Source organism: Branchiostoma floridae, chromosome 6, assembly GCF_000003815.2.
Source record: "Branchiostoma floridae strain S238N-H82 chromosome 6, Bfl_VNyyK, whole genome shotgun sequence".
NCBI lineage: Eukaryota > Metazoa > Chordata > Leptocardii > Amphioxiformes > Branchiostomatidae > Branchiostoma > Branchiostoma floridae.
The window spans coordinates 1,181,609-1,193,586 of NC_049984.1; the positions used below are offsets into that span (position 1 = coordinate 1,181,609).

Sequence of the window (11,978 nt, forward strand, 5' to 3'; positions counted from 1 at the left end):
AGGGGTAAGTCCCTACATTATCTTTGTGTTGCAATGAAAGTTTAGCAATTCTCTATAATGTATTCTACCAACACAGATGAACTTTCATGCTGAATATTCTAACATGTTGAGTTTAACATATCGTCTACATGACTGACTTAAGGGGCTAAACATTTTTCGACATATTAACCTATATACAGTAAGGGTTAAGACAGATGAACAGCTTCTCAGCGTTTTTCATCATGATAAAGTGATGGTTACCTTCAACATCATTGCGTGTAGAAATCTACAGACACCATTGTGGAGATACGTCTGTTACATTGGTTAGGACAATCAACTCTGGTGAAAAATCTGGCGGTTATTGCGATGTAAGTAACTTGAACAATTAACAATGTGCTGATACCGTCCACTTTACTAATTGACTGATTCTGAACAGCAGACCTACCCCGTCCGCGCTGGCTGGCCCCCGTCCTGTGCCTGTATGACCATACGTTGTCGGTAGGGGGCATGACCAGTGAGCACCGTTCCGTTCGGGTTAACAACCAGGAAAACTGCCCCTTCCTTTATCCACAAGAAGCCGAGCAGGTCAAACTGAAGGAAAGGAAAGACAAGTGGTGTGTGGCAGCCCCAGTGGCATCCAAAAGGGAAGACTTCAAGTGAAAATCTCCAAAACTTGGGACTCCGCCTTGTCCATAATAGAGACGGTACTTCAAGGGGACATGGCATTACATCACAAACAATTGAAAGTCACTGAACAGAAAACAATAACAACAATAACAACAACGAGAAGATGGAATGCCGTATGAAACGTCTTATAACACTTCAATATAGACGCACGTAATGCCTTCAATATAGACATAACGTATAAGAATAAGGTCTCCATACCCATGTGTCGTCAGGATTCAGGATGCTGTACTCTATCTGCCCGTCCGGCCCGGCGTCGGCGTCCTCAGCTGACACGGTAATGAGATCAATGGTACGCCCCAAACCCCCAATCAGATCCTCCCGCGTCAGATTCACCGTGTACAGTACTACAGAAAGAGCGGGAAACAAGCAAAGGCAGCGTCAGACTACACCAGCCGCCACTATGCAGAGTCGGCGGGCGGTATAGACTTCGTAGCACTTTTGACCGATAGCTGACATCATGTTTTTTTAGGTAACGTGTCGTAATACCCGCCTCACATTAGGCGAAAATTGATCCGACCACGAGTCTGCGAGCTCTAAATTACGAGGAGGCATGACCCTGACGGGAAGGGGGGGAACTCTGCCATTTCTTCGTCGGCATCATGGTCATGCCTCCTCGTAATTTAGAGCTCGCAGACTCGTCGTCCGATCGATTTTCGCCTAATGTGAGGGGGGTATAAGTGGTTGGTCATTTACGATGCTGAGGAAGACTGTTGTAGGTTGGCTTCGAATTCCATGAGCGTCATGTGCTGGATCAATGGGCAGAGTTACTGACAGGAATAATGCAATCCCTTCTCTAACCTTTCAAGTTTCCTCTAAATCCCCGTGTCGGCCATTGTGTTTTACTCAACTGTTAACGACACATTACAAATTGGTCTCCGTTCCCGTACAAATAAGCTTGTATTTTTCTGAAGTACAGTATTTGAAACAGTGTTAAGCACCCTCTAGTCTCCAATATTCAGATATAGAAAACTCATTCCAATGTGACGTGTAAGTAGACGTCACAGATGCACGTCAGGCACATAAACAAACGGTTGGTACTGACGAGTCTAAGCCGTACCTTGAGGGAACCACGGCGAGTGCCTGTTGGTACTGACGAGTCTAAGACCGTACCTTGAGGGAACCACGGCGAGTGACTGTTGGTACTGACGAGTCTAAGCCGTACCTTGAGGGAACCACGGCGAGTGCCTGTTGGTACTGACGAGTCTAAGCCGTACCTTGAGGGAACCACGGCGAGTGCCTGTTGGTACTGACGAGTCTAAGATCGTACCTTGAGGGAACCACGGCGAGTGCCTGTTGGTACTGACGAGTCTAAGATCGTACCTTGAGGGAACCACGGAGAGTGCCGGTTGGTACTGACGAGTCTTAGATCGTACCTTGGGGGAACCACGGCGAGTGTCTGTTGGTACTGACGAGTCTAAGACCGTACCTTGAGGGAACCACGGCGAGTGTCTGTTGGTACTGACGAGTCTAAGACCGTACCTTGAGGGAACCACGGCGAGTGCCTGTTGGTACTGACGAGTCTAAGACCGTACCTTGAGGGAACCGAGGAGAGTGCCTGTTGGTACTGATGAAGGGAACAACGATGCGAAGGGTCAGGAAGTCCAGCCTGAGGTCAGGGTTCATGGCGTCTTCCACACTCACGGTGACCTGAAATGTCATGAAAGATTGAGACAAAGTTTACAGGGGGTCAGAGTTGTGTCTTTTTTGATTGTAGGGTACTTTGTATCCAAATCTGTTCAACAAGGCTTAATTAACACATGACACTTGCTATCTATCATGTAAATAGAGGAAGAGTTTCTATCTCAGACCTGTATATGACTGTGTCTTGTCACGTGACAATTCTATCAGCCGTCACGTGACAAGGAAACTTCAAGATGAGACCTACCGGGTTGAAAAAGGGACAGAGTGCGTCTCGAAAGCTTCCCAAGCTATGAACTTCAGTTGTGTGTATATTTGATTAAATTCTTCTCAAAAGTGGTATATATATATATAAGCCTCGTAGCCGATTGCATTCAATTGGTGTTTTTGCTTTAGAATATGCGTAGTACATGATTGACACATACATTGACGTAGTAGTCCTCTGTGAGGTTGGGAAACGTAGACGAAGTGTTGACGTCCCCGGTGTACCTGTCGATCGTGAAGAGATGAGTGGGACTGGATAAGTGCATGTCCAGCACTGAGTCTATCCGGTACAGGGGAATGGCGTTTGTTCCGACATCCTCGTCTGTAGAGGTCACCTGGGTCACGTAGGTTCCCACGGAGGTGTTCTGTAATTTCATACAGAACTTGAAGTCAGATGTCTGAGTTAAACAAGAACCAAAGATCCGTGATAGGGATAGGGTGATGCTTGGGGCGAAATCCTTGAGAACCTCACCAGTGATGATACGGTTCTATTTACGGGTAGTTTACGAGAGTGAATCTTGCGTGGCCCCAAGAGACAGCCTGTGGCTACCGGACTATTTGGGGAAACGGCCGGGCCAAACTCGTAATTAAAATGAACCCGGGACAGGGCGACAAATAGGCGCCGTGCTAATGACCACTCCCTCTTGCTGGCCTTGTGTTCTACTTGTAGGCCTGGACCTCTCTTCCCCCTCTCCTCCGATACTTATATTTGCCACATTCCATAAAATATGAATCTGGACAAATCTCGGTGCAGTGTAGTCACGGGTGTAGTATTTACTAGTTAAGTAAGGCATCAACGTCCTAGGAGACGGATACTCCGAACAACAAAGTTACATCTGCTAGAGCCGCCTCACACGTTGCATACAGTTGCCCCTGTGAGACTTAGTGCTCCAATAGACGAGAGGGTAGAGAAGGAATTGCCCCCCCCCCCCCCTCACCATAAAAAGTCATGTGCAGGTCAGGTAAAATGCCTGTCTGCCTCCTCATCTGTCAAATCGACAGGAGAATAAAAAAAAGGGCATCAACGACATACCTGTGAAAGTATGATTTCCTCCGCCGTGAAGTTGTCTCGGACGAACCTGGGCGGGTTGTCGTTCACGTCGTCGATCCAGATGTCCAGCGCGGCCGTGGCGGTTCTGGGGTTGACGACGGCGCCGTCAGACGCCTCCAGGGTCAGGTTGTAGAAGTCCCGCTCCTCGCGGTCCAGCGAGCGGTTCGCCCACACCTGCCCGGACTCGTTCATTTTGAGAACTGTGAAGATGCCTGGCAAAAAAAAAACCTTGCCATCAATACAATGCAATCAATACAAATGTGCCATCGTCGACAGTTTTATACTACAAGTAACCCTCTTCTCAAGATTACTAGAGATTCACTCGTGCTATAAATCGTCAACAGAGAATTTGATATTTCACAGTATATCAGAAATGTACAATCATATCTGAAACAAGAAATTCCTCTCAATGTTTGAATGCTGGGCCACAAAAATGTAAAGAGGACAGCTTTGGCGCGAAGTGATTTGTTTTAAAGTCGAACTGTTCGATCATGGTGACATAAAAGTTTGCAGGCAGGATGACTTTACAGATTCAAAGACACCATATTTCGTCAACTTCAGGGCGGGCAAAGATCTAGTCTTAGACTAGCCCTTACCGTAGTCCTCCAGGATCCTGTAGGACACCTCCCCGTTCACTCCCCTGTCCTCGTCCGTGGCCGTGACCGTGAACATCTCTTCCCGCCAGACGTTCCAGGTCTCATCAACGGTGCGGCTCAGTCTGGTGCTCTCAAACACCGGGTCGTGGCGGTTGGCATCCGTGATGTTGAACACAACCTGAGAAATAGATACAATAGAAGTCGCTTTATTGCACGGACTATTTGCCAGGGAATTTTGTGCAATTATCCGGCTGCTAAAATAATAAGAAGTAATCTAGCTGGAACTCACGGTTTGGCATTTGGGGATTCCGCGCAGTTAACAGAAGTGTGCGGTAATCCGTTGTGCAACTAGAAAGGCAATGCCAGGTGAGCTCATGTTATATCAACAATGGCAGGTGAGCTCATGTTATATCAACAATGCCAGCTCATGTTACATCAACAATGCCAGGTGAGCTCATGTTATATCAACAATGCCAGGTGAGCTCATGTTATATCAACAATGGCAGGTGAGCTCATGTTATATCAACAATGCCAGGTAAGCTCGTGTTGCATCAACAATGCCAAGTGAGCTCATGTTACATCAACAATGCCAGGTGAGCTCATGTTATATCAACAATGCCAGGTGAGCTCATGTTATATACTGTTATATATTGTTGGGATATTTGCGTCGAAGGTTGTAATAAAGATAATAATCTGTGAACGTCAGTCTCGGTCTCTTCCAATCCTGCCGACAACGCCATTGTTAGGTTCTTTCCAATTGAATGATGTCGAGACGAGACGTGCAGAACACAAACCTTTTTATTTGCAACTTCTCGACAAGATCTTTCCATTCTCCCTTCTCTGGATCTGCAATCCAGACTGACTGATGCAACTCACACCATTCTTGTTTCTCCCCTCTCTAAACCGAGGCTGGCTCACTAACCTTGGGGTGGGGGTGGGGGATTACCTTACCAACTGATTTTCTCTATATGTAGCACTACTCTATTCTAAACTCACAACACTTGTGTCAAAAATTGTGATAAAGATATTGATTTGTATTTGGGTCGGCAAGTAAGGACGTTTTGAAGCTTAGTTCAGCTGTAAACTTAATAGGATTGTTGCTATTATTGTTCTAAGGCAGCGACAGTAGTGAGACCGAAAATAGTCTTACCTTTACGGACGTGCGTTTCTGCTCCGGTCCGTGATCGTACGCCGTCACTATGGCAACGCAGTATTCCCGCTCAGTCTGGTTGATGCTTTGAAGAGACTGCCGGGTCCTCATGACGCCGGTGGTGCTGTCCACCAGGAACAGGTCGCCACAGATGCCGTCTAGGAATTAATAAACAAAGTTTTTGAGAATGGTAATGGGACAATTTTGTTGTGTTTGACTTTAAACGTAGTTTTTTTTATTGCAACATATATTTACAAGATATGGTGACGTCACACTCAAGTCGTGACTTATATTCATGCCGCCACCGCAAAAGAATAAAAAAACATGGATAAATAAATACAAGATAACAAAACAAAACAAGATAACAAAATAACACGTAGGCAAAGCACTGAAGCAAAAACAACAAATGAAGATTCAAAGATATAAACTGAGAATATGATGATTAACTAAGTCCCTTAAGACTGGTAGGATGATGTTTAGTCATTATTGAAGCGATTGGTATCTATTAAGAAAGTCTGCACAAACATTAATATTTTGGAGTTGTCTGCAGAGGACAGAAAAGAAGATCCACTTAAAAGCAATTGTACTAAATTGTCGTCGGATAGATTGTCCGTATCAAAACCTACCAGTCTTCTCAAATTGCCGAAGAAACGTAGTTGATGTGTTACGTGGAATGCATACAAGCTGCTACAATGGTGTGGTTTGCTTCGCTAATTTTCCTACAGTGCTACTACAGACAGTGATGCGGGTCAGCTTTCATGAGCATTGCCGAAACAATGATTGTACATTCGGTGAGTGAAGAAAAATCTATCGTCTTTGACAAACTCATCAAGTAGACATCACAAACCCGGTCTTGTTCTGTAGGACACAACCGCATATTTTCCTAAAGTGCTTCTACAGACATGTACAGTCCCCTATCTTGTAATTAATCACTGACCACTCTATTGTTCTAGGTAGTCGTGCGTCACAGGTGTGTGGGTCAGTTTTTATGAGCACGGCCGAAACAAAGATTGTACTTTCGGTGAGTGAAGCAAAATGTATCGTCTTTTGACTAACTCTTCAAATCATAAACCTGGCCTCTTCCTGTAGGACACAGCTCCGTTTTCTCCGGAGTACAACTGCATATTTTCCGAAAGTGCTACTACAGACTGTCCCCTGTCTTGTAATCAACCACAGACCAAACTATTATTCCAGATTTCATGTGCTAGTAGGTCAGACTTTATGAGCACGGCCGAAGCGTTGTTTGTACATTCAGTGATTGAAATAAAAATGAGTAACTCTTCAAGTAGACGTCACAAACCTGGCCTCCTAATGTATGACACAGCTCCGTTGTCTCCGGAGTCTGCATCCGTTGCTGTCACGGTGAACACACTGGTGCCCGTCGACGTGTCCTCCGCCACCTTCTCCCGGTACGGCGTGCGCAGGAACGCCGGGCTGTTGTCGTTCACGTCCGTGACCGTGACGGAGACCTCTGCTGCTGATGAGCGGGGAGGGTCGCCTCCATCCACCGCCAGGACCGTGAAGTTGTAGGAGGAGACGGACTCGCGATCAAACGTGAAAGTTGCCGAGATTTCTCCTGTCAGTTCTTGGACAAAAAAGGAGATGTACTTAAGATCGAACGTGAAAGTTGTCGAGATTTCTCCGGTCAGCTCTGAAGAAAAATTTGTAATAAGTAGTAGCTAGCTAAAATCAATCATGTTCTATTCGTATTAAATTTATGCAGTGCCGTTTAACGCCACTATACAACGTACATCGTGCACTTTTGCTCTCTTTCCGTACAACGACATGATATTATACCCATGACACGTGTGACAATAAACTCTAAAGCTGTCAATAAATACCTGTTTGTATGTTACCGAATGTATTTTGTTAGTGGTACCTCTTACATAGTACTTAGCTTGAGTACGGCACCACTGTGTTGTATTTTGTGTCTGATATAAAAAAAAGATTTAAAAAAACTCTCAGAGATCAACATTTTCTTGCCATTTAAGTTCTCCACCACAGAGCCATAAATAATGTCTGAGATGATTGTGCTCATGTATGGCTGTGGGATGGCTCTGTGTGGGAGAATAGGCAAGTGAAGATCGTGAATAGTCAAAGCATTTGATACCTCCTATGGTGAAGTTATCTGCGCCGACCAGGGAGTACCGAACTCGACCATTCAGCCCAATGTCGTCGTCCGTAGCAACAGTTGATAGAACCTGTAAGATAAAAGGAAAAAGTGTTTTAAGTGTATAGCTTGTCTGCCATATCATTCCGTCTATCTGGACACTTTCTACTATTTCACAGCAACCCATGAAGTCTGGTAGATACTCTCTGGTAGATACTATTCGCAGTCTTTCTGTCCAATAAGGTGCACCAGACTGTTTAACATTGTCATGTTACAGTCAGTCAGAGTATACATTGGATAGCATAACTCATAGCGTGGCATCATGAGAAACAGATTTAATGCCAATATCGCGCTATACTTATACCACATTATAGGTCAACAGCCAGGTTTCTCACCTTCGGAACTAAAGCACAATGTCTTAGTAGTGTTTAACGGGAAAACACTAAACCTACCCGTTTATCGTCGTTGTTTTCCGGCACGCTGATGTTGTAGTGATCCTGTGTGAAGTCCGGAGTGTTGTCGTTCACATCGCCGACGTGGATGGTGACTGTCACAGTGGAGGACAGATTTCCTCCGTCCGTGGCCTGGAGTAAACAGAAGGAAACGCATCGCTTATCAATAAACCACACAGTGTCGATGGCATGCTTGGTTTGGTTTCTGCATGCATTGTAAAGTCATGTCCAATACAGCAGACCCTTATCTGTTCTCGAATTCAAGTGTCTTGCATTCTGTTGGTAGTCCTCGAAAGTCGCATACGACTGATAGTGTACCAATCAACCGGGCTGCGATCCCACTCTCGTAGTAATGGGAATTAAAGACAACATAGAAATGGAGAATATTTCATTGTATTATCAAATCACCCTCCGGTGCCGTTACCTGCACGACAACAAGATGCCTGTCGGCCGTTTCCCTGTCTAGAGTAGCGTTCACTCGGACCGCTCCGGTCTCCGGGTCCACTGTGAACGTGTCGTCTCCTGTCATGGCATGATAAAGGTTGAGACATATTTGTCGTTGTTAGACACAGTTGTAATATATCTTAGGTTCACGAGAGAAATTAAGCCGACTGTATTTCAAGACAGCCAATTCATACCTATACGTACTAACATGCATTGCGTCACTTCCATTTCATTACTATCTTGATTTTACCAGTCCTGTTGGCATATATGTACATAGCATCGACAATGTAGCCAACCTCAGCTTTGCTGTAGACAATGTCGGCGTTCTCACGTAACGTGCCGAGAGCATGTCTGTCCTAAAACATGGACTCTTAACTGGACTATATCGTGGCTGGACACAGTCAGCCATGAGTTACTGACCCTCAGCTTTGCTGTAGACAATGTCGGCGTTCTCACGTAACGTGCCGAGAGCATGTCTGTCCTAAAACATGGACTCTTAACTGGACTATATCGTGGCTGGACACAGTCAGCCATGAGTTACTGACCCTCAGCTTTACTATAGACAATGTCGGCGTTCTCTCCATCATCAGGATCAGATGCGGAGGGCGTGAGGATGACGTCACCACCAGACGCATCCTCTGAGACATGCGCAGTGTAGGCTTCCCTGCCGAACTCTGGCGCGTTGTCATTCACGTCTAGAACTCGGACCGAAACCTGCAGAAATGAAGAAGTCGTCATTAATAGTATTTTCTAAAACTCTTCAAACCCATTACTACACCGTGAGTAATGTCGCGTAGTCTTTTTATTGCTCTGTTACATTATGTTCTCGACATTTCAATCGATAATATGAAAATTCGAAATAAACAATTGTCACTCTTTATGGCAGATAACAGTTACTCAAGCAACTGGATATGACTGGAAACGGTCACATGTGTCGATCAGAATAGCATTCACTATCTTTCGTCAGTAACATCGAGTGACCGGTAGGTTTTATAGCAGAACTACACATCAAGGCATAGTTACTATTGATGTAGAACGTACTACATCTTTATACAATGAAGAACTACAAACAATGTGCCTAAGACGGAAATACATCCAAAAGAAACAAACGTCGATGTTCGATGTTTAAATTGCATACCGACACTGTACAGTCACAATGTTACTCACCACTGCGTACGCCTTTCTGGGAAACCCGAACCAAACAACCGACTCAGTCGCTACGACGATGAAATCGTGATTGGCGTCCTCCTCCCTATCGAGCTGACGATGTGTCCTAATCGTACCCTGGAAATGAAGAGGAGAAGGAAACACGGCCGTGTAGGTAAAGGTGACCCATGTATAGGGCTATTTTGTCTTTGGTTGCCACGATACATTCAGTGAAGCAGGCATACATTTTACTTTACAATTTCGTTCATTGTTTGAACCTGAGGAACTAAGTCAGAACAGAAAACGTTTCTCGGGTGAGTTGAGAGTTTTTTCAGTTTATTATGATGCCCTTTAGCCCAAAACGGAGATAATCTTCTAGGGCTCACATCAATAAAAAGCATATATATGAAATCTTATACATAAACAAATACAACAACATACAAATAAAGATAAGACTTACAACAAATATATATGTGTGTTTTAAATGACGGACAAGAACTGTTCTTACTGTACTGCTGTCGATTGTAAAGTCTTGCTGCGGCGACTGAAGACTGTACTGGACCGGCTCGTCGCTTGACACATTAACTGTCCCGATGACTGTCCCCAGTGCCGAGTTTTCGACGACGTCGAAGTGGTAATTTTCCCGCTGAAACTCCAGACTGGACAGAGAGGAGCCGTCCTCTACGTGTACCTGGAGTGTCGTGTTGGTGAGGTGGAGCCCGTCCGTCACCTCGATGGTCACATTCATGTTCACTGTATCTGTGACGTGGGGATCGGGAAGACTGGAAAGAATTTTTGAAAAAAAATGCTTTAATTGATTTAGCTTTGATCTTTTGATCTAGCACAAGTAGGAAATTATTTTACCTGTCAGTGGCGCCCCTGCCCACTGAAGAGCCAAAAGCCAAAGCCAACTACAAGCCACGCGTGTCGCCTGTACCAAGACGAACCCCTCACCCCCCGTGCCTCATCTCATTAAAGATGTCTCGTAGATGAAGAAGAAGAAGATCGCCAACACCAAGGTTTCCTACGTAGCATTTGGCAAAGTCTAGATCTGCATGCGGGGAGGATAACATTCCCCCCTCCTGACATGTCTTCGGCAGGTATTACTAATTTGAACTGTGTCATGAGTTTAACCCTAGTAAAGGAAGATTTACCTTCTTTTTACGGAGACAACTCCTCTATCGTCGATATCGAACAGCTTAGGACGATCCTGAGCAATGCTGTATTCTATGGCGCCGTTGACATCCGGGTCCTCGACAGCAAATATGGCGACCAGGGTACCCGGATGAGATCTACGCAGCAAGGTGACTTCGTCAGGAGGTTCCAGGAACGTCGGAGCCACGTCATTGACGTCATCTGTGTACCAGATGGAACAGTGTCGTTAGCTTTACTGTTTAGGTTATCAGTTATATGCGGTGGATGTTATGCCGTATGGGGTGTCAAGGACTTTGGTGTGAGACGTCAGATGACTACTTTTCAAAATGAAAGAATAGGCAGTCAATATGACTCGCTCAGTACAGACACAATTTGTTGTGTGGAAAGTGGCTTAAATTTCTGCATTTTTCAATTTTCGTTTAACAGTAGTATTGAACAACAGACCATCAGAATACTTCACATACTCACCGACTACCAGCACTATGGTGATGCTGGTGGATAAGGCAGGTGTTCCCATGTCTGTAGCAGTAATGCCGAGCTCATGAGTCTCCCTCTCCTCCCGGTCCAGCACCCCCCTACTCACAATGGCCCAGTGTTGGGTGGAGTCGTCCAGCATCACTGCAGAGAACCCGCCCGTGTCGACATCCAGGTGAACCGCCCCGCTCACGCCGGCGTCAGGGTCCGTCACGCACAGCGTCAACAGGTGAGTCCCGTTCGGCAGGTTCTCCTCGGTTCGGATGGGCTCTCTGGTGACGGCGTGACGCAGCGTGTCGTCATCGAAGGAAGGGGCGTTATCGTTGACGTCAGTGACCGTGACGTTGACGTTGGTAAAAGTGGAAAGGGACGGAGAACCCCGATCCTGTGGAAACAACGAGCTCAGCTTTTGTGACGAGTTGAACTGCCGAGGCGTCAAAACATCAAACTGGGAAAATACAAAGACTCTGTACTCTGTGGAAACCTTTCTACGGTGTACTAGCTCACCTGTGCCCTGATGGTCAGTGTGTACTAACTCACCTGTGCCCTCATGATCAGTGTGTACTAGCTCACCTGTGCCCTGATGGTCAGTGTGTACTAACTCACCTGTGCCCTCATGATCAGTGTGTACTAGCCCACCTGTGCCCTGATGGTCAGTGTGTACTAACTCACCTGTGCCCTCATGATCAGTGTGTACTAGCTCACCTGTGCCCTGATGGTCAGTGTGTACTAACTCACCTGTGCCCTGATGGTCAGTGTGTACTAACTCACCTGTGCCCTGATGGTCCGTGTGTACTAACTCACCTGTGCCCTGATGGTCAGTGTGTACTCA

At 45.8% G+C, this 11,978-nt stretch overlaps 2 protein-coding genes across 2 annotated transcripts in view; both read right to left on the reverse strand.

Annotated features, from left to right (window-relative positions):
• Positions 1 to 2,121: 2,121 nt before the first annotated feature.
• On the reverse strand, positions 2,122 to 3,825 carry LOC118418596 (cadherin-11-like). The gene is made up of 3 exons (XM_035824593.1): positions 3,602 to 3,825; positions 2,730 to 2,933; positions 2,122 to 2,313 (listed from the first exon to the last, which is right to left on the reverse strand). The coding sequence occupies exons 1-3, from the start codon at positions 3,809 to 3,811 to the stop codon at positions 2,134 to 2,136; spliced, it is 594 nt and encodes a 197-aa protein (XP_035680486.1). The 5' UTR covers positions 3,812 to 3,825; the 3' UTR covers positions 2,122 to 2,133.
• Positions 3,826 to 4,204: 379 nt separating this feature from the next.
• Positions 4,205 to 11,978, reverse strand: part of LOC118417401 (protocadherin Fat 4-like) — an 18,387-nt gene continuing 10,613 nt past the window's right edge. Inside the window, exons 12-23 of the mRNA XM_035822958.1 lie at positions 11,951 to 11,957; positions 11,141 to 11,531; positions 10,672 to 10,873; positions 10,026 to 10,299; positions 9,539 to 9,655; positions 8,917 to 9,085; positions 8,352 to 8,449; positions 7,928 to 8,059; positions 7,476 to 7,566; positions 6,666 to 6,950; positions 5,366 to 5,523; positions 4,205 to 4,393 (exon numbers count right to left, since the gene is read on the reverse strand). Coding sequence (XP_035678851.1) covers positions 4,205 to 4,393; positions 5,366 to 5,523; positions 6,666 to 6,950; positions 7,476 to 7,566; positions 7,928 to 8,059; positions 8,352 to 8,449; positions 8,917 to 9,085; positions 9,539 to 9,655; positions 10,026 to 10,299; positions 10,672 to 10,873; positions 11,141 to 11,531; positions 11,951 to 11,957 — 2,113 coding nt within the window. The remainder of the gene's footprint in view (positions 4,394 to 5,365; positions 5,524 to 6,665; positions 6,951 to 7,475; positions 7,567 to 7,927; positions 8,060 to 8,351; positions 8,450 to 8,916; positions 9,086 to 9,538; positions 9,656 to 10,025; positions 10,300 to 10,671; positions 10,874 to 11,140; positions 11,532 to 11,950; positions 11,958 to 11,978) is intronic.